Source organism: Trachurus japonicus, chromosome 16 (assembly GCF_045865225.1).
Source record: "Trachurus japonicus isolate A0001 chromosome 16, Traja_1.0".
In the NCBI taxonomy this organism is placed as follows: domain Eukaryota; kingdom Metazoa; phylum Chordata; class Actinopteri; order Carangiformes; family Carangidae; genus Trachurus; species Trachurus japonicus.
The window spans coordinates 28,678,447-28,698,806 of record NC_140922.1 but is presented as its reverse complement, the minus strand read 5'-3'; the positions used below and the strand labels follow the sequence as shown (position 1 = coordinate 28,698,806).

Here is a 20,360-nt window from a genome sequence, read left to right as displayed (position 1 = left end):
GAAAATTCAGTTTTTGAGATAAAATTCAGATATTTGCTAAACTTCATCAACCATGACTCCAAAATATTGTCTTTTTTTTCAGGAAGATTGAAAATGTATTTAGCAAGAATTTGATGGTATATGTTTACAGTAGTGTTTACAGTCAACCGTTTTCATGCACTGTAGGCTCAATTTTTGATAAATCAAAAATCCGAGAAACAAGTTTTGTGGAGGACGGTCTGGAGATGCTCTGTAGCAAGTTTGGTGTCAATTGAGCAAAAATTGTGGGAGGAGATACATTTTAAAAGTTTTACAGTTATCGAAAAAAACAGAGTGATGGACTTCATAATTTGTAATGAGTTTAAGTGGACAAAAGTTTCAGCAGTATTGGGGCGACATTTTGGTGAAAGTTGCAAAACTGTAGCGTCTACCGTTGGTTTGGTAGGAATGTTTAGAGTTTTTAAATTTAAACGCTTATTGTGCCGGAAGAATATTGACATGTCCTTGGAGTTGAGTAAATCTGGCATGGGGCCGGACATTTCTGTAAAGTTTTTTCCACTGTTAAAGCATGGGAAGTAGGACTTAATAAGAAGAAGAACATTGAGGAAAACAGTTGCCCGGCCCCTAATAAGATAGATATAAAATAGAATAATAAAATAAATATTAATAATCTATAAGGGTGGGAAAAAAAGGGAAATAAAGTTCATAAATCATTTATCCATACACATCAACACACAAACATAAAGCAAAGATGAAAACAAATCCACAGTAGCAAAGTAGAGCTGTTCGTTAGGTCTAGCCTCTCTTATTATAAGGAAGGATTAAAGGATCTTTCCACTATAAAAGGGCACATCGTCAATTTCGAGCAGAAACAGTATTTTCTGTGTTTGACGCCGAGTTTGTTTGTTTCTTTGTTTTGTTTTGTGTTTGTTGCGTCAGAGCATCGAGGAGCTGGAGCAGGAGATGCTGAACGGCCAGAAGCTCCAGGGCCCGGCCACGTCGGCGGAGGTTTATCACATCCTCAGACAGAAGAACCTGGTGGACAAGTCAGTGTCCAGCTAACTACAACTCTGTGTGTCTGTTAAAGGGATAGTTCAACATTTTGTCAGATTCTCCTCTCACCATAATCCCTATAGTCATAGCAGTAGGTTCGTTACCTTTAATTATCGGTGCATGTTGTTATGAGATCCGCGGGGCAGAGACGTGAACTAACCAACCACAACCAACTTAGTACAGCGACTGACGGCTCAGTGACAGCAGCCGGAGTGTGTACGACGTCTTTGGAGTGTGACGGTGATTTTCTGAAGGTGCAACTGTAAATCAACTTGATCAATTGCCTTATTGTATCTTGTGATACAACATAGGCCTGTACCCTCTCTGGATTGCAGCAGGTGCAACTATTGATCTCCCTGCATCTGTCCAGTTCCAGCTATTTCATTTTGTACGAATGCCGCCACCTCCTCCAAGTCTGTGTGGTTTCTCCTCCTGAACAAACCAAGTTTCCGACAGTCTCTCCAACGTCCTTTTACTTATGACCAAACCGTGTTTATGAGCCAAAAGAGAGAGAATATCCTTATTACTGAAGCCAATTCTGAAGTGCAGCTTAAAGCAGAAGTAAGCGATCCGGTCGTTTTGGCTAACTTCTTGTCAGCCGATGGAGTTAGCAGTCCCCGCCCTCGTCCCTACGTCAACACATTCACGCGCATCCCTTGGCTGCACACACAGAGAGGACCGCCCCTTTATGCCGTTCTCTCTCCTCATTGGATAAAGGTTGTAGGATACAAGGAAAGTTTTCTCCTCGGCTTACAGCAGAGCAGAGTGACTGAGAGACCCGTGTTTCAGACCAAACACTCTATGTAAGTGATTGCTGTCGGAAGATATAACTATTTAAGACTTATATTAACACAAACATTCCACTTACTTCTGCTTTAATTAAGGCATCTGTAGAGGCAGCCATGGCCACCGACTATAGTAGTTTGATATTTTCTTAAAGCAGAAGTAAGTGATATATTTGTGTTAATATAAGTCTTAAATAGTTATATCTTCCGACAGCAATCACTTACATAGAGTGTTTGGTCTGAAACACGGGTCTGTCAGTCACTCTGCTCTGAGTCGAGGAGAAAACATTTATCGTATCCTACAATTTTTATCCAATGAGGAGAGAGAACGGCATGAAGGGCTGTGTGTGCAGCCAAGGGACGCCGTGAATGTGGCGACGTAGCGACGAGGACTGTTATGGTGCGTTTAAGGAAACTCGTAGACTCGTGTTTTTCTGTCCTGTGAAGTTGTATCAGTTCGATCTGGTACGAGTTCACGGGTCGGAAGTTACGAGTGGCCGTTATAGTGACTTTCACAGGTGAAACAGGTCGGAAAAACACGAGTGGGTTGCCTGGAACGCTACAAAGTCGTAAGTTGTGACTTGAAGCTGTAATTTACGATTTCAAAAGCCTGCCTCGAACACAGCATTAGCGAAAACGACCGGATCGCTTACTTCTGCTTTAATTTATAAAAAAAAAACAAAAAAAAAACTGACTTGCCAAGTTTTTTTTCCACTTGTTTTTTTTTTTTTTTTTTTTGCTGGCCCTAATACCCCTTCGTACCAAAAGCATTATTATGAAAATTGGTGAATTATTGATTTTGGGTGAAGTATCCCTTTAACTTTAATAAACTCCTGAGCAGCCCCCAGAGAGACATTTTCTCTAAAAGCTTCTCGGTTCTCCTCTGGACCAGAACCAGAACCAGGACCAGAACCAGAACCAGGACCAGAACCAGGACTCAGACTCAGGACCCAGACCCAGACTCAGACCCTGACCGTCTGTCCCTCCTCCTCCTCCTCTCTGCAGGTTTCCTCTCTTCGCGGCCGTCTACCAGATCTGCTTCGAGGGGCGGCCGGTCCACGAGATGATCTCCTGCCTGCAGAGCCACCCGGAGCACATGTGATGATGTCATATGGTCACCTGGTCACATGGTCACTGCCGCCGCCGCCGCCGCCGCTGAAGAACTGGTCCATCGTGTTCCCACTAAGACCGACCAGTTTTAACACCAGTCGACTGAAAATGTCCTTCGTCATTTCACCTAAAAAAACTAATGTGGACCAAAGGAAAACTACAAAAACCTTGAGCTGCCAGATGTTTAAAGGGATAGTTCACCCAAAATTGAAATTTCACTTCACATTATCTACTCACCATCATGTCGACTAATAAGGGCTGGGAGAAGTTTCAGAGTCCTCCGTGGCTTCTCTGAGTTACAGGGGGTCTCGGCGTAGCAGTGCCATATGTCCATATAACGGTTGCAAATGGATACCAACTGTCTTCGTAACAAAAAGACACACCAAAAAACATCCAAATACCTCCATGCTGCTCCTATGTAATGTCCGTCTTGTATTGAAGCCCCGAAATGCGAAATTGTCCCGAAACAAATTAAATAAGTCTATATTTCAAGCTTGTTTTGTTTGAAATTTCGCATTTCTGGGCTTCAGTACAAGACGGACATTACATACGAGCAGCATGGAGGTATTTGGATGTTTTTTGGTGTGTCTTTTTGTTACCAAGACAGTTGGTATCCATTTGCAACCGTTATATGGACATGCACTGCTACGCCGAGACCCCCTGTAACTCAGAGAAGCCACGGAGGACTCTGAAACTTCTCCCAGCCCTTATTAGTCGACATGAGGGTGAGTAGATAATGAGTGAAATTTCAATTTTGGGTGAACTATTCCTTAATGTGTTTTTCTTTTTGTTTTTTTTATACAGCTGATGTCAGTTCTTCAGGTCTGTTGACAAATATGAGTTTCTGTTACAATGTGAAACCTCTTGACACACACACACACACACCTCCTATCTCACGGTGCTCCTCGACTCACCAGCGCCCCCGTCTGGTTGAACAGCACTAACACACACCAGGCTGCCGGCAGGTCGGAGGAGGACGAGTCTGGTTTATTACAACCACTTTATCTTTATTATTTCTATACTGTGATATTTTACATTTAATCCGATCGTCTGGACTTCAGGGTCACTTTACAGAAACGTCCACTTTCTTTTTGGAACAACTAAATGTCTTTTAAATTTAATTTCTTCTTCCTGACATCTAAACTTATAGGCCACGTCATTATAATCTATCTCGTTGGCTGTATCGACGCATTCATTTTTCCAATTTTTTTAAAGATTGCATGTTTCGTCTTTTCATAATTGGTGTTACTGTACCTTTTGTTTTGGCAAAAATAAAGTCTTTTTTGGAATATTATTTCTCAGTCTCTTCAACATCTATGAACAAGTAGTTAACAGCTTTAAATAAACTTCAATATAAACTTAGTTTTCATGAAAATTTTGACGGCATCAAACCCAATGTTGTGAACCATGGTAAATCATTTCATTGTAATCTATTTTTATTCTACTTTTTTGTTGTTCCTTGAGAGTAAAGTGGATCAAACTAGTGAGTTTGAGTAAAAACTTCATATGAAACGATGAGATAAATCAGAAAATGTTTGATATCTGATAGAACTGGACTCAACTCCAGCGCTTAAACCCGTTCAGTAATAAAACAGAACTGTCCCTTTAAATGTCACATGACCTGCTCAGTCCTGTGTGTTTGCTTGTTAATGAAAACCTCAGTTAAACAAAAACACGTACATTCCCAGTTTGTGACCAAAATGTTGAGCATCATCAACAGGCAGCTGAGACAGATGTTTATTAAACTAGCACCAAGAGTTGTGACTTTGTGTTCCAGATGTTTTCATTTTCATTCAGGTAAAACAGATGTGTTGAAATGTTCCTAATTTTTGTTAAAAAGAAATATCCTCAATTGTGTGTGAGTGATTTTTGTTTATTTGTTTTGTTTAAGTTTCCTCACAGATGTGTTGGACGGCCCCATGATCACTGAGTTTAAAGGGATAGTTCAACATTTTGGCAAATTGGCCCATTTCCATAATCCCTATTGTCATAGCAGTAGTTTTGTTACCTTTAATTGTCAGTGCAAGCTAATTTTAGAACGGCGGAGCAGAGCCGTGAGCTGCTCAGAGCTACGCTACGGAGGCTCATGGGATTTCTTGGTTTCCCTCATCAAACTCATCAAATACACAATCCAACAACTCCAAAACGCTCTGGTGGACAAGTTGTGACCTGCACATTCACCACGCTGTGAGATAATAACACAACGTTACCACACAGAGTTGTTTTAGAGGTAAATTCATGCAAAACCGCTGATGCGCGTTCCCATCGGGGGCAGTTTTTCATCAAGCAGTCTCTGTATTTCCCTCTAAAACAACTCTGTCTGGTAACGTTCTGTTATTATCTCATAGCGTGGTGAATGTGCAGGTCACAACTTGTCCACCAGAGCGTTTTGGAGTTGTTGGATTGTGTATTTGATGAGTTTGATGAGGGAAACCAAGAAATCCCATTAGCCTCCGTAGCGTAGCTCTGAGCAGCTCACGGCTCTGCTCCGCCGTTCTAAAAATAGCTTGCACCGACAATTAAAGGTAACGAACCTACTGCTATGACTATAGGGACTATGGCAATGGGCCAATTTGCCAAAATGTTGAACTATCCCTTTAAGGAAGTGGCTGTCAGATTAAATCAAGCCAAGTAAAGCACACTTATAGATATAGGCCTATAGACAAGTCTTATTTTGGATCAGGTCATGATGGTTTATACCTAAAAACTGCTTTTTGATAAGGAGTCTTCAGGACTGTTCCCCTCAGACTCTGAACACTGATTGTGGAGCTCAGATGTCAAAGGTCAAGGTCACTGTGACCTCACACATCATGCTTTTGGCTATAACTAAAAAACATGTGCACTAGTTCTGACACCGTGGGACATTTTATATCCAATAAGTCGAAGGTAAATTTCCACTTTTTAAATTGTTTAGATCTTTTGTGCTGCTTCATGTGGACAGACCTCAGATCACAGATCGTCTTCAGATTGGCAGCTTTTCACTGCATCCTGCTTGCGGTAGGTCAGTGTCGCTCTAACACACACACACACACACACACACACACACACACATGGATCTGACCTGGTAAAACTTAAAAATATGACAGATACTATAATTACATACATAACTCTGCAGGCTGTGGACCGAGGGGTGGGAGGTCGTCGACATGAGAGAGAAGAGTAGGCTACAGATGTTTCAGTTGGATCAGATTTGCCTTTTTATGAATGAGACTGTAACACCATTAAACAGGGTCCAATGTGTGTTTCTGTTGGAATAAAGTTGATGTTTCCTGCCTGTGATGTTTGAGATGAGTCCAACGACGATCCTCTCTAATCCTAATCTCTGCTCCAGCAGCACGTTGGATTAAATGAAATAATGACTGTGAGGTGAAAGTGACTGGCTCGCTGCTTTAATTTTATGTAGGTTAGCGACTTTACAGATATATTACGCACAGAAAATACATAATTGTTACAATTTATTCATATTTTTAAAGTAAAGGTAAATGTTATTTGAACAGTAAAATGCTATTGAGCCATCAATTTGGCTCTATGTGTTCCTTAATTACTGTTAAAAAATGTCAAATCCCACAGATGTTTTTGTTCCACATTATTTTGTATAGACAGTGAGTGTTGTATTATGAGATCCAAAACTTATTTTATGTTTTATACTGCACTGTGTACCTAACTATACAAGACACAAAAATGTTGAATAAATGTTATTAAAAAATAAAGTAGCCTAGTGCTTGCCTGAATTTATGTCACTGCTGTCACAAAACTCTTATTTTGAAATTTAAGAAAATATCTATTTAAAATACATACAGTATGACTCTCTGTGGTTCATTTTCTTTTTTGCTTAAGATCTACATAGAAGGGAACATGGTCAATCCACCGTCTCATTTCAGTCATCAGAAATGTTCTCATTAATCTCACAATTTCATTTGAAAAAAAAAAGCATGTGTGGTAAACTTTAGATGTATCAAAATTTAATTTAAGCCATGTTATTATTAAACTCAGCAGTATGAATATCTATAAATAAATGATTGTTTAATAATTCAAAATCTGTAGGCTACTATAAGAATGTATTTTTTTTAATTCTTTTTTTTTGAGCAAAAATAAAGACTTTTATAAAATAGTATTTCTCTGTCTCTGCAACACCTATAAAAACAATTTGAGTTTAGCATCTGTGGTAAACTTTATTGTTAAGATAACGTTACTTGAGCTCTCTTGTACATAACCGAAATAAGGTGAATACTACAGTAGGTTATGTAGCCTACAAGAGAGCTCAAGTATCTTAACAATAAAGTTTACCACAGATGCTAAACTCAAATTGTTTTTATAGGTGTTGAAGAGACAGAAATAATATTTTATAAAAGTCTTTATTTTTGCAAAATAAATAAATAAATAAAAGTGAGAAAAAGATAGCTAGTACATTATTATAGTACAGATTTGTTTGAATTATTAAACAATCATTTATTTATATTCATACTGCTGAGTTTAATAATAATAATAATAACATGGCTTAAATTAATATTATTTCAATACATTTTTTATTTTTAAAAAATGTAAAAAAAAGGGACGTTTCTGCTTAGTGACCCATTTACACTCTTTATGCATCTGCACTTTTGGCTCGTTTGGTCATCCACACACGCACACGCAGACACACACACCTGTCACCGCCGGTCCAGCTGGTGTCACACACCCGGGGACAGGTCGCAGTAAACACACGCTGAAGAAGAGAAAGAAGCGCAAGGAGTGGAGGAAGAAAGAAAAGAAGGAGGGGGAGGAGAAGAACGGGAGGACCAGGACCGATGACCGAACCCAGCGGCTCCGCGGTGAGAGTCTGACCGGGACAGTGACCTCTGGAGCCGGCGACGAAACCGTGAGTGAGCGGTGGTGGTGGTGGTGGTGGAGGTGGCGGCTAACATGCTAACATGCTAACTGCACCAGCCAGCTAACTGAAGCCATGTTTTTGTTTTGTTTGTTTTATCATTGACGTTGAATAAACAAAACCAGAACTAACCAGAACTAACCAGCGGAGACCCGCCGGCGCCTGTTTGTCCATGTTTAGTTATTATTATTAGAATATATTTCTTTAAAATGTGGCTCATTGTTGTGGCTCGTTTGAAGGAGCTACATGCTAACGAAGCGGCTAAAAACAAAGCAACCTAAAGCTGCTTAATCCGAAGCAGTTTTCAGGTGCTGTTGTCACCATGGTAACACCACAGTAGACTTAATTATCTACGTTTACCAGTTAACTATCTAACTAACTAACTCCTTCCTGACGTTGTTGATTTTTTATTGTATTAAAAAAGTAATTATATTATGTATTATATTAACTCTTTATAGCTGTTTAGACTGATGATGATGATGATGATGACGATGACTCAGGTGAATCGTCTCTGTGACGCAGGGACGCAGATGGACGCGCCGATGACGTCATGATTTAAGTCTCACCTGTGGACAAGCAGCAACGAGTTATGTCTGTGAACTCTCTCCTGCGATGCACCTTCAGGTAACACACCTGAACACTGGTCAGATTGAGAGTGCTCAGCTTGAACTGTACTGAATGTCTCTCTCTCCTTTGTTTTATATATTTGTTTTATGTATTTGCATATATACCTACTGTGACAACCAAATTTCCCATGTGTGGAATAAATAAACAGTCTTATATCATAAGTTTGTATCGCCTATAATAGAACTTTATGAGCATTTATCATTTTCACCTTTCATAATAGAAAACTGTAAGAACATAATGACTCAGCATAATTTTTCTTTTCTTTTTTTACACTGGCAAAGGATTTTAGAGTGAGCCTCAACCTTAATCATATTTAGTCTCAAACTTAATGTTTTTAGATGAATATTTTCAGCTTCTCTGTCTTGTTCATGTTAAACTATGGTAGTTAAAGAAAAAAAAACAAGTGCACCATCAGACTGTTCATCTTCATCTATAATGATTTATGATTTACGTATCAAACAGGAGTCCTTTAAATCTTCATTTAAATCAAAATGCCACACGTGTACTGTATAGTTTTCAGTCTCACAGTCTGAGGATTTTCAACTGTTACAAACTGAAATTCAGATTTTAAAGTGGAAAAAAGGAAACTGGAGAATCACAGTTTGAGACGAGCATCCGCATGTTTTTTTAACTGGTTGAAAAACAAACAATAGATTGATAGATAATCAATGTAATCAGTGTGTCCATCGGCCTTGAGGATAGTCCATTAAGGAGACATCAAATGGAAGAGATCAGAGAGAGATTTGCTGAGGTGATCGATGATGAAGCAGTAATCTGATGCGATCCGTCTCTCCGTCTGTGCAGGCTGAAGAGGAAACATGTGGCCACACATCTGGCCCAGCTCAGGACTCTGTCCGGGGCCGACGCCGTCAACGCTCTCAGGCCGTTTTATTTTGCCGTCCACCCGGACTTCTTCGGCCAGTATCCCAGAGAGCGGGTACGTCTCCTAGGCTGTCAGACATCATGTTGTACTGATTTGCTTCATCTCCTCGTGTTGCATTTAAAGGCAGGGTAGGAGATCCTGGAAAAAACGGTTCTACAGTATCAGGCCACATTTTGAAAATACAGTCAAAAGTTTGATTGATAAGATTGTCCGTTCCACAGGTGACTCACTTTTTTCATTTTTGTTAAGAAGCATTACATAACTTGGTTGCAAACGGGGTATGAAGAGGATTTCAAGCAATTCAGTAAAAAACACCCTAGAAAGAGATCTCCAACCCGACCTTTAAAGGGGACATATTGTGGAAATATCACTTTTTGGAGGCTCTTTAACATATATCTGGGTGTTTGTTTTGCCTTCCAGCCCCAAAAATGTGAGAATTGACAAAACAATCTGTAATTTTCAGGCTCCCTAGGTTGAAATCCACTGGTTTTATTAGCTGTTTCAGTTGTCTGACAATGATGTCATTAGTTAGTAGTGGTAAAGGGGGCGGGGCAAGCAGTGGTTCATTTGCATTTAAAGGGACAGACACTGAAACCAGCAAACCTGAACAGGGCTGTATTGAGAGGATGAAAAGAGTTGTGATGTTTGATCCTTGGGGTATTTTGACAGATGCATGTCACAGACATGTCTTTAAAGGGGTCATATTATGGAAATATTACTTTTTAAAGGCTTTTTAACATATATTTGGGTGTTTGTCTTGCCTTCCGGCCCCCAAAATGTGAGAATTGACAAAACAATCTGTAATGTGCAGGCTCCCTAGGTTGAAATCCATGTGGTTTTATGAGCTGTTCCAGTGATGTAACTAGGTTTCAAATTTGCATAACACCACCCCTACCTGGTAACAGTAGAAGGGGCGGGGCAAGCAGTGGTTAATTTGCATTTAAAGGGACAGGCACTGAAACCAGCCGTCCTGAACAGGGCTGTTTTGAGTGGATGAAAAGAGCTGTGATGTTTGATCCTTGGGGTATTTTGACCGAAGCATGTCACAGACATGTCTTTAAGACACCTGGGTACTTTTTTGATTTGTGGAAAAGGTGCAGCATATGTCTCCTTTAATGTCTGTCTGTGTGTGTGTGTTACAGGAAGTGAACGAGAACTCTCTAAAGAGGCTCAACGGTTATCTGGAGAACCTGCAGAAACCCGGCTCCTCTTCGGTTCAGCCGATGAAACTCACCTTCTACGTCAGGGACACTAAAGACAGGGACGTCCTGCAGCCAGACATCCTCACCTCAGGTACACTCTCCACTCACATCCTCCTGTTTATCTTGTGTAAATTGTGTTTTTTTTTTTGTTTTGTTTGTTTTTTACGGAGTCTAAAATCTCCTGCCTGGTTCTCAGGTTTCCGGTCAGTGAGTTTCACGCTGCACACACACGATGTAATGAGCACAGTGATGAATGTGTTAAAGTCCTGCAGCCTGCCCGTGGAGCACATGAAGGGACTGAAAACAAGAGCAGAGGCGGCTAAAAGTCCAGCGGAGGGCGCCGTGCCTTTCTACAGACCCATCAAATGGGACAAGAGTTACTACACCTTCACCGGCTTCAGGGACCCGGAGCAGGAGCTGCAGCAGGCCAGGAGGGTGGAGCCCACACTCAGGTGAGAGAGAGAGAGAGACACATGATGCAGCAGGCAAATACTCACAACTTGTAGTTATACCACTGATTTCAGTTCAGATGTACAATATGGATTATTAATATTTATGTAAATTTCTCACTCAAAAATGTGCAATTTCAAGAACAAATGCAGGAATACTCTTGTACATGATGTTATGATTATTTTATCATTTTTCTATTTTGCCTACTACTGTTTTGTGTTGCTTTTGTTCTTATGATCTATTGCTCCTCAAAAATTCCCCATTGTGGGAATTATAGTGGATTATTTTATCTTATCTTGTCTTGTCTTGTAAGACATTAAAATATCTTATGAGATGAGATGACTTTATATACTTTAGATACATTATACTTAAGATAAGATAGACCTAATTGAATCCAGACTGGGAAATAACTTATAAGATAAATAATGATAATGTGTGATCAATAAATTGTAATAATTCATTAATTTAAATATTTATGCTTTTTTGTATTTCCTTTTTAACTTGACTCGCATTTTTAAATTGTACCTCTGGGACAAATAAAGTTCTTTGAATTGAATTGAACTAAATAAAGTAAATCTCATCTACTTTTAATATTAGAAACAGTTTGTAACAGCTTCGTCCGTTCACACCGTTTCAGTTTGTGGCTGAGAAACAACGAGCCTGAGGCGACGAAGAAGCACAGCGCCAGTCTCCCGCGCCGGGAGGAGCTGAGCAGACTGAAGAAGGAGCTGTGTCACACCTTCAACCTGGAGGACATCAGGTACGACGCTGTGGTCGACCTGTCGGGTGTTTACTCACCTCACCTGTCTGAACAGCTGTGACTCTGGGCTAAATGATCATGATAACTAATAACCAGTCAGGAGCTCAGCTGGTTAGACGAGAGCAGAGCGATAGATATATATATATATTGTTATATCTATCTCTCTGGACGAGAGTATTGAAGGTCCTGGTGATGTTGAAGTGTTGATCTTTAATAAAACTGAATGTAACGTGTGTGTAATGTAACATGTTGCTGCTGTGTGTTGCAGGTGGCAGCGCAGCTGGGGAGTGTCGCACCGCTGCTGTCAACTCCAGAGTCTGAGCCGACTGTCACAGCAGAACCCAGAGGCCCTGATCAGCCTGCAAGGTGAGAGGAGGAGAGGAGGAGGGAACAAGGAGGAAGAGGAGGGGAGGGGAGAGGAGGAGGGAGGGAGAAGGGGAGGGGAGGGGAGGAGGAGAGAGGAGGAAGAGGGAAGAAGGAGGAGAGGAGGAGGAGTGAAGGAGAAGGGGGAGGAGAGGAGGGAGGGAGGGGAAGAGGAGAGGAGGAGGGAAGAAAGAGGAGGAGGGGGAGAGGAGGACTGGAGGGGATGAAAGGAGGAGAGGCGGGAAGAAGGAGGAGGAGAGGAGACAGTGAAGTGAAACAGGAAAAGAGAACCAGATATAAATCAGTTTACTATCAATTTATATTTTTTATTTCTGAGCTCAGTTGCAAAATATAATTTTAGGGAATGCCCCTTTAATCTGACATCCTTCCTCCTCCTCCTCTTCGTTTCCAGGACACACGGTTGTGTTTGCGGACCAATCAGGGATGAACGCCTCAGGTCACGTGATGCTGGGAACGATGGACGTTCATCACCAGTGGACCAAGGTGAGAAAACACACACACACACACACACACACACACACACACACACCCCCCCACACACACACACACACACACACCTACCTAGCTGTGTTTGAAATCACCCCCTATCACGGATGTAGTGCACTATATAGTGTGTTCGCCATTTTGTAGTGTTGTTCGAATTCTCCGCGATTAATTTCATCCACTATGTAGTGGACGACAAAACACCCACAATGCACCACAAAATTGAGTGAACAAGCGATGTTCACTACTTTCTACTCCCGTATCCCACAATGCAATGCGGTCGTGTTTTGCCAGAGAAGTAGAGCAAGATAATTAGCATGTTAGCTACGATTTATTTAGGTTATTAACCAATAAACTCCTCAGACGTATTTGCCTTCGCTCCGTTTGCCTCGCCCGAGGAGCAGGAGTTGGGCGAGCAGCATCCGAACATTAACAGGCAGCATTAAATCAATCTAATAAAGAAACTGTAGTAGAATATGTAGTAAATACGATCTTACGAGCTAAGCTAATAGCCACAGTTCACACGCGAGCCGTTACGGCTCACGGTCGGGACACACAACAGTAGTTGACCAAACCAAACTTCCGATATTTCAACAGTTTATTGTCCGAGAAACACAACCACGCAGAATCACATCCTCACATGTTCCCGCCATAGACTGTAAAAAGAATGGACGTAGCGTCCGTGACGTCACCCATTGGTTTTGGGGAGTCGTTTTTGTGACTCAAATATGGCGGCCTGAACAGCGCCATGTTGGATTTACTGGCCGAGAACCCGCCCACTGGCCTCGAAGCAGCTGTCCACGGAGCTGCTCGGACCTGTCACTCAACGTTTCCGCGCCCTAATTGGCCAGAGTTTTAACCTAATAACAGTAAAACGGTAGAGTTAAAAAAAATTCACTCCCCTCAGAGTGTGTGCGGGGGTAGAAACTATCGGTTGAGACGAAAAAACGTGCTGACACCAGGCTTTTAACATGTTTACTGAGGATGTAAAGTCGGCGATTTTAACATGGGGGTCTATGGGGAATGCTCCCTTCTGACACCAGCCCCCAGAGGAATCCGAGGGGATTGCAGTTTTTTGAACGCGGAAGTGAGCTTCACTTCTCAGACCGACAACTGCCCCCTTGGTGAGAACACCTACACATCTGTCCGTCATGTGACCTCCTCTCCTCCTCCTCCCCCTCCAGATGTTCCAGCAGCTGCCGGTGTACCGCGGCCTGCAGCAGCAGACCGACTGGCTGAAGGAGCGGATCAGCCTGCTGCTGGGCGGGGTGCAGGTGGTGCAGCTGGAGCGGCTCGGCCCCGTGCAGCCGCTGGCCGAGCTCTACGGAGCCCTGAGCCTCTTCCACCACAACCTGACCACGGGGCGGCTCAGGCTGCACCCGCGGTCGCTGCAGGGCCTCGCCGCGCTGCTCGAGACGTAGGACGCCACGACGCCATGACACTCCTCAACGCCTCACACACCTGACTCACTCACTCACTTTACTTTACTTCATCCTCTGCTTCCCCCTCCTCTTTCTCCTTCCCCTCTTCCTCCTCCTCTTCTTGTTCCTTCTTCCCCTCCTTCTCCATCCTCCTCCACTTCTTCCTCCTTCTCCATCCTCTTCCTCCTCTTCCCCCTACTCTTTCATCATCCTCCCTCCTCTTCCTTCTTCCTCTCATCCTCCTCCTCCTCCTTCCTTCCTCTCCCTCCTCCTCCTTTACTTTACTTTCCTTCTCCATCCTCCTCCTCCTTTTCCATCCTCCTCCTCCTCTTCTTCCTCCTTCTCCTTCCTCCTCTTCTTGTTCCTTCTTCTTCCTCCTCTTCCTCCTTCTTCTTCCTCCTCCTCCTCTTCTTCTTCCTTCTCCTTCCTCCTCTCCTTCCTCCCCTCCTACTCCTCTTCCTCCTCCTTCCTCTTCTTCCTCCTCTTCCTCCTCCTCCTCTTCCCCCTCCTCCCCTTTCTCCTTCTCCTTCCTCCTCCTCCTCTTCTTCCTCCTTCCTCCCCTCCTGCTCCGCTTCCTCCTCCTCTTCTTCCTCCCTCCTCGTCTTCCTCTTCCTCCTCCTCTCCTTCTTCCTCCCTCCTCTTCCTCCTTCTCCTTCCTCCTCTTCTTCTTCCTTCTCCTTCCTCCTCCTCCCTCCTCTTCCTCCTTCTCCATCCTCCTCCTCTCCTCCTCCTTCTCATCTCCCCCCTCCTTCTACCTCCTCTTCCTTCATCCTCCTCCTCCTCTTCTTGCTCCTTCTTCCCCTCCTCTTCTTCCTCTTCCTCCTCCTCTTCCTCTTCTTGTTCCTTCGCCTTCCTCCCCTTTCTCCTTCTCCTTCCTCCTTCCTCCCCTCCTGCTCTACTTCCTCCTCCTCTTCCTCCTCCTCCTCTTCCTCTTGCTCCTGCTTTCCCTCCTCGTCTTCTTCCTCCTTCTTCCTCTTCTTGTTCCTTCGCCTTCCTCCTCCTCCTCTTCTTCTTGCTCCTTCTTCCCCTTCTCCTCTTCCTCCTGCTCCTCTCCCTCCTTCTCCTTTCTCTTCTTCCTCCTCCTCTTCCTCCTCTCCTCCTTCCTCCTTCTCCATCCTCCTCCTCTTCCTCCTTCCCTCCTTCCTCCTCCCTCCTCTTCCTCCTTCTCCTTCCTCCTCCTCTTCTTCTTCTCCTCCCTCCTCCTCCTCCCCGCCTCTTCCTCTTCTTCTTCCTCCTCCTCTTCCTCCTTCCCTCCTCCTCCTCCTTCTCCATCCTCCTCCTCCTCTTCTTCTTCCTCCTCCCTCCTACCCTCCTTTTCTTCCTCCTCTTTCCCCTTCTTCTTCCTCCTCTTCCTCCTCCTCCTTCCTCATCCCTCCTCCCTTCCTTCCTCCTCTTTCTCCTCCTTCCTCCTCCCCTCCTTTTCTTCCTCCTCTTCCTCCCTGCATCCTTCTCCTTCCTCCTCCCCGCCTCTTCCTCCTTCTCCTTCCTCCTCCTTTTCTTCTCCCTCCTCCTCCTTCTTCTTCCTCCTCTTCCTCCTCCCTTCTCTTCCTCATCTTCCTCCTTCTCCTTCCTCCTCTCCTCCTCTTTCTCCTTCCCCTCTTCCTCATCCTCCTCCTCTTTTTCTTCCTCCTCTTCTTCCTCTTCCTCCTCCTCTTCTTGTTCCTTCTTCCTTTCCTTGCCTTCCTCTTCCTCATCCTCTTCCCCCTCCTCCCCTTTCTCCTTCTCCTTCCTCCTCTCCTCCTCTTCCTCCTCCCTCCTCCTTCCTCCTTCCTCTTTCTCCTTCCTCTTCCTCCTTCTTCTTCCTCCTCCTCCTCTTCTTCTTCCTCCTCTTCCTTCTCTTTCCTCCTCCTCTTTCTTCTCCTTCTTCCTCCTCTTCCTCCTTCTCCATCCTCCTCTTCTTCCTCCTCCTCTTCTTCCTTCTTCCCTCCCACCCCATCTTCCTCCTTTCTCCTCTTCCTCCTCCTCCATCCTCCTCCTCCTCCTCCTCCTCTACCCGCTGCCACCTCTGTGTGTGAGTTACATGCTGTTGTTGTTGTTGTGTTTCCATGGCAGCGACCGCTCCAGCCCGAGCCTCCATGAGTCGGGACACTTCATCATCCCGACCAGCGTCGACCCCCCGAAGCTGCAGGTTTTCCTGCAGAGCCGCGCCCCCGAGGCCCGGGAGCGCACACGCCGCCGCAACCAGTGAGTCCCACGCCTCAACACCGTTTACCCACAATCCACCTGATTTACCCACAATCCTCCTGGTGTCTCACAGAGGGTTGGACAACACGAGGAGAATGGGTTTTCTTCTTCCTCCTCCTCCTCTTCTTCCTCCTCCTCCCTCCTTTTCTTCTTCCTCCTCCTCCTTTTCTTCTTCCTCCTCCACTTCTTCCCCCTTCCTCCCCGCCTCTTCCTCTTCTTCCTCCTCCCTCCTTTTCTTCTTCCCTCCTCCTTTTCTTCTTCCTCCTCCTCCCTCCTTTTCTTCTTCCCTCCTCCTCTTCTTCTTCCTCCTCCCTCCTTTTCTTCATCCTTCCTCCCCTCCTCCTCCTCTTTCTCCTTCCTCCCCTTCCTCCTTCCTCTTCTTCCTTCTTCCTTCCTTCCCTCCCTCCTCCTCCCTCCTCTTCCTCATTCTCCTTCCTCCTTTCTCCTCCTGAACAACACAAGAGGATTGTTTTTTCTTTCTCAGACTCAGAAATAATTCTGCTGAGCAGCAACACTGATCTATCGCTCTTTTTATTGATTTCTTGCCGGCTTTGTTGTAAACAAACGCACATGGAGGAGAGGAGGGTTAGAGATGCAGAGGAGAAGCGACCAGACTTCCATAGTTCCTCTTTAACATTAAAACAGAACAAAGACAGTGTACTAAAAACAGAAAAATTAAATACTATTTCTCTACATTACAGGAATAGTTCAACATTTTGGAAAATTGGCCCATTACCATAATCCCTATAGTCATAGCAGTAGGTTCGTTACCTTTAATTGTCGGTGCAAGCTACTTTTTAGAACGGCGGAGCAGAGCCGTGAGCTGCTCAGAGCTACGCTACGGAGGCTCATGGGATTTCTTGGTTTCCCTAATCAAACTCATCAAATACACAATCCAACAACTCCAAAACGCTCTGGTGAACAAGTTGTGACCTGCACATTCACCACGCTATGAGATAATAACAGAACGTTACAAGACAGAGTTGTTTTAGAGGCAAATACAGAGACTGCTTGATGAAAAACTGCCCCCGACGGGAACGTGCATCAGTGGTTTTGCATGAATTTACCTCTAAAACAACTCTGTCTGGTAACGTTCTGTTATTATCTCATAGCGTGGTGAATGTGCAGGTCACAACTTGTTCACCAGAGCGTTTTGGAGTTGTTGGATTGTGTATTTGATGAGTTTGATGAGGGAAACCAAAAAATCCCATTAGCCTCTGTAGCGTAGCTCTGAGCAGCTCACGCCTCTGCTCCGTCATTCTAAAAACATCTTGCACCGCCAATTAAAGATAACAAACCTACTGTTATATGCAGCCCTGACTGTTCAGCTGTCACTCACTCTGACCCGTGTGTGTGTGTGTGTGTGTGTGTGTGTGTGTGTGTGCAGGCTGCAGGCGGAGGAGGAGGGCGTGGTGCAGCAGTGTCTCCAGACTCTGTCCCTGAGGAGTTTGTCCAAGGAGCCGAGTGTGAGCTCCAGTCAGATGATCCAGTGCTGCCGGCGGCTGCTGGAGCAGCGCTCGCCGCTCATGCAGGGACTCCACGTCTGCATCTCCCACTTCTACTCCGTCATGCAGGACGGGGACATGTGTCTGCCCTGGGACTGGAAGAGCTGAGCCGCACACACACACACACACACAGACGACTCGACTCGGTTTTTTAGCAGCAGGTAGATGTGTTTTTTTTTTTTTTTTAAGTGTCTGCAGGTCACAGCAGAAGAGTCACATCTGTCACTTGTCAAGGGAAACTTTTCCTCAGCTGCTTCACTCACACTGACCAGAGCAGGCTCGTCCAATCAGAAGCACTTTATCCTCCGGAGGGGGAGAAGCCAAAAAGAAGACGAAGACGAAGAAATAATGAAGGCTGAGCTGAGGTCAGCGGTTTCCAGACTGGACCCGTAAACCAATCAAAGGGAAGGAGATGAAATTAAATCCTATTTTTGTGATTAGTTTTTCTTCTGAAACTCAAACAGAGGAAAGTTTGAGAGCCGCCATGTTGAACTGTGAGGAGGGAGGAGGTGCAATATACGACTGAAGCTGAATCAGTGGGTTTGATGAAGACAGTATTTATTGTGATGACGTGCACTAAGATAATGATAATAATAATAATGGTTCTATTAAAGGTTCAGTCTGTGAGATAGATGTTTAATAAAATACTAAAACCCACACGTTCAGGTCACGACTGTAGAGAATCCAGTCCAGGTTTTCATGCAGAAGTGGGACTGAACAGCCAGAAGTGTTACGGAGACGATGTGATGTGTGATGATGGATCGGATGTTTCAGATCGGTGTGAACAGTCTGGACCTGTTCAAGTTTCAGTATTAAATCGATTCAATGGACGACGATTCAATTGTGGATTTCAATATATCACTGTTTGATTTAGGAATTAGTTATCAATAAGAGATAATACCACCAAGACAATCACTTCTATTCATATTAAATCACAAAAAGCAAGTAAAGTATCATGAGATATTTCCATTTCCAAGCTCAATCGGACATTTAAATGTAAAAAATCATATTTTTAAAACAAAACGTCCTGTGAGCTTCACATTTTTCATCTTCTATCAAATAAAACTGAAAGAATATTAGATATTTCTGTTTGTTTACATCAAAGCAGGACTTTAATGTGAACATTAATCCAAAGTAAATATATAAAAAAAGAAATATGAGATTGCAGCAGATAATCATTACTAGAAATTTTCAAAATAAAAACACATCTTATAAAGATATGTATTGATCAATGTTTTCATTCATTTTAGATCGATACTATTGACTTATTGATCATTGAATTGATTTACGCTCACTGTAACTGACTCTGTAGAGCATGGAGTTACATTTGTTTCTTTATTATTACATCAAACAGAGAAGGTTTTGCAATCAAAAGAAAGATTTGAGAGCAAAAGTATCAATATTGCAAACTATTTTTTATATATATTGCAAGTAAAAAATGATTGATTAATAAATGCAAATCCAAAAGTTTTGTTTGCAAGTCTTTTTTTTCATTTGAGCGTCAAAAAGTTTAAATGTTCCTTTGCAAGCTGTCATTCCGACATGACCCCCGAATGAATTTTTTTTGGGGGGGGATTTGCATTGTTTAATCATTTTCAAATTGCAATAAAACATTTTTTGTTTGCAAGTATTGATACTTTTGGTCTCAAATCTTTTTTTCTTGATTACAAAACCTACTCTGTTTGATTGAATAATAAAGAAACAAATGTAACTCCATAGTAGAGGGAAATAAACTCACATTGTATTTCAGTCCACAACAACATGGACAGTTACACACTCATTATAATATAAATAAACTCACACAGCCTCAGGTCTGAACTCTGTAATGTGAAAACACTTTTTCTTATAATAAAATAAGGTCGTTTTAGACTCAACTCTTTATTTTGATGTGAACCTGAAGCCGTTTTTCTTTTCTCTGGTCTGTTGTTATTAGAGCTCAGCGGGAACAAGCGAAAAGTTATGACGTCACATTTTTGTATGGGAACTCTAGTGCAGCGACTCTAAACCTGAATAAAATAAAAAATAAATAAAATATTTGTATCCTGACAGCAGATTTCATCATAGAAGACACCTGAGCAGGCCCGGCCCTAGGATTTTGGTGGCCCTAAACAAGATTTTTGTTTGTGGCCCTGCACTCTAAGCGCAAACACCAAATCACTGGTTAAAACTGAATACAGACATGTTTATGCCCTCTGAGGTTTGAGGCCATTTTCTCGACTTTTACATATTTTCTTAAATTTATCTTTTTAAGATACTTGCAGATGTAACAATACTCAAGTGTTTTATGTCTAAATATTAGAACCTCCGCTGTAAGCACACTGAGGCCAGTTTGTCCTAGAACACTGTAGAAAGAAATAATTTCGGCCAAATGCTGGAAATTTGAGGTCTGCTTTTTGAAAAATGTCAAATCCCTTGTGAAAACACACCTTCAGTCATGAGAATAAACTGTTTTGGTGCTTGAAATAGGATATGAATACAGTACCGTAATAGATAAGTGTAGAAAACAAGTCTAAAAATGAAATTTTGTAAGATTGCTTTTTGTGCACAAATGTTGTCATTCTGCCGTTCTATTTTCACCAAATGTCTCAAATGTGAGATAAAAGAAGCTGAATATTGACTTCAAATTACATATAAAGCTCATAGCGTGCGTGCCCACCTCATGTTTAA

At 43.0% G+C, this 20,360-nt stretch overlaps 2 protein-coding genes across 2 annotated transcripts in view; both read left to right on the top strand.

The window, feature by feature from the left end:
• Positions 1 to 3,032, top strand: part of gpd1l (glycerol-3-phosphate dehydrogenase 1 like) — a 12,954-nt gene extending 9,922 nt beyond the window's left edge. The window contains exons 7-8 of the mRNA XM_085803015.1: positions 919 to 1,025; positions 2,823 to 3,032. Of these exons, the coding sequence (XP_085659141.1) occupies positions 919 to 1,025; positions 2,823 to 2,919 (204 nt within the window). The 3' untranslated portion in view covers positions 2,920 to 3,032. The remainder of the gene's footprint in view (positions 1 to 918; positions 1,026 to 2,822) is intronic.
• Positions 3,033 to 7,604: 4,572 nt separating this feature from the next.
• tcaim (T cell activation inhibitor, mitochondrial) lies at positions 7,605 to 18,351 on the top strand. The gene is made up of 11 exons (XM_085802991.1): positions 7,605 to 7,785; positions 8,317 to 8,418; positions 9,226 to 9,358; positions 10,447 to 10,597; positions 10,703 to 10,958; positions 11,594 to 11,716; positions 11,985 to 12,082; positions 12,492 to 12,583; positions 13,768 to 14,000; positions 16,057 to 16,188; positions 17,576 to 18,351. The coding sequence occupies exons 2-11, from the start codon at positions 8,384 to 8,386 to the stop codon at positions 17,799 to 17,801; spliced, it is 1,479 nt and encodes a 492-aa protein (XP_085659117.1). The 5' UTR covers positions 7,605 to 7,785; positions 8,317 to 8,383; the 3' UTR covers positions 17,802 to 18,351.
• Positions 18,352 to 20,360: the final 2,009 nt, after the last annotated feature.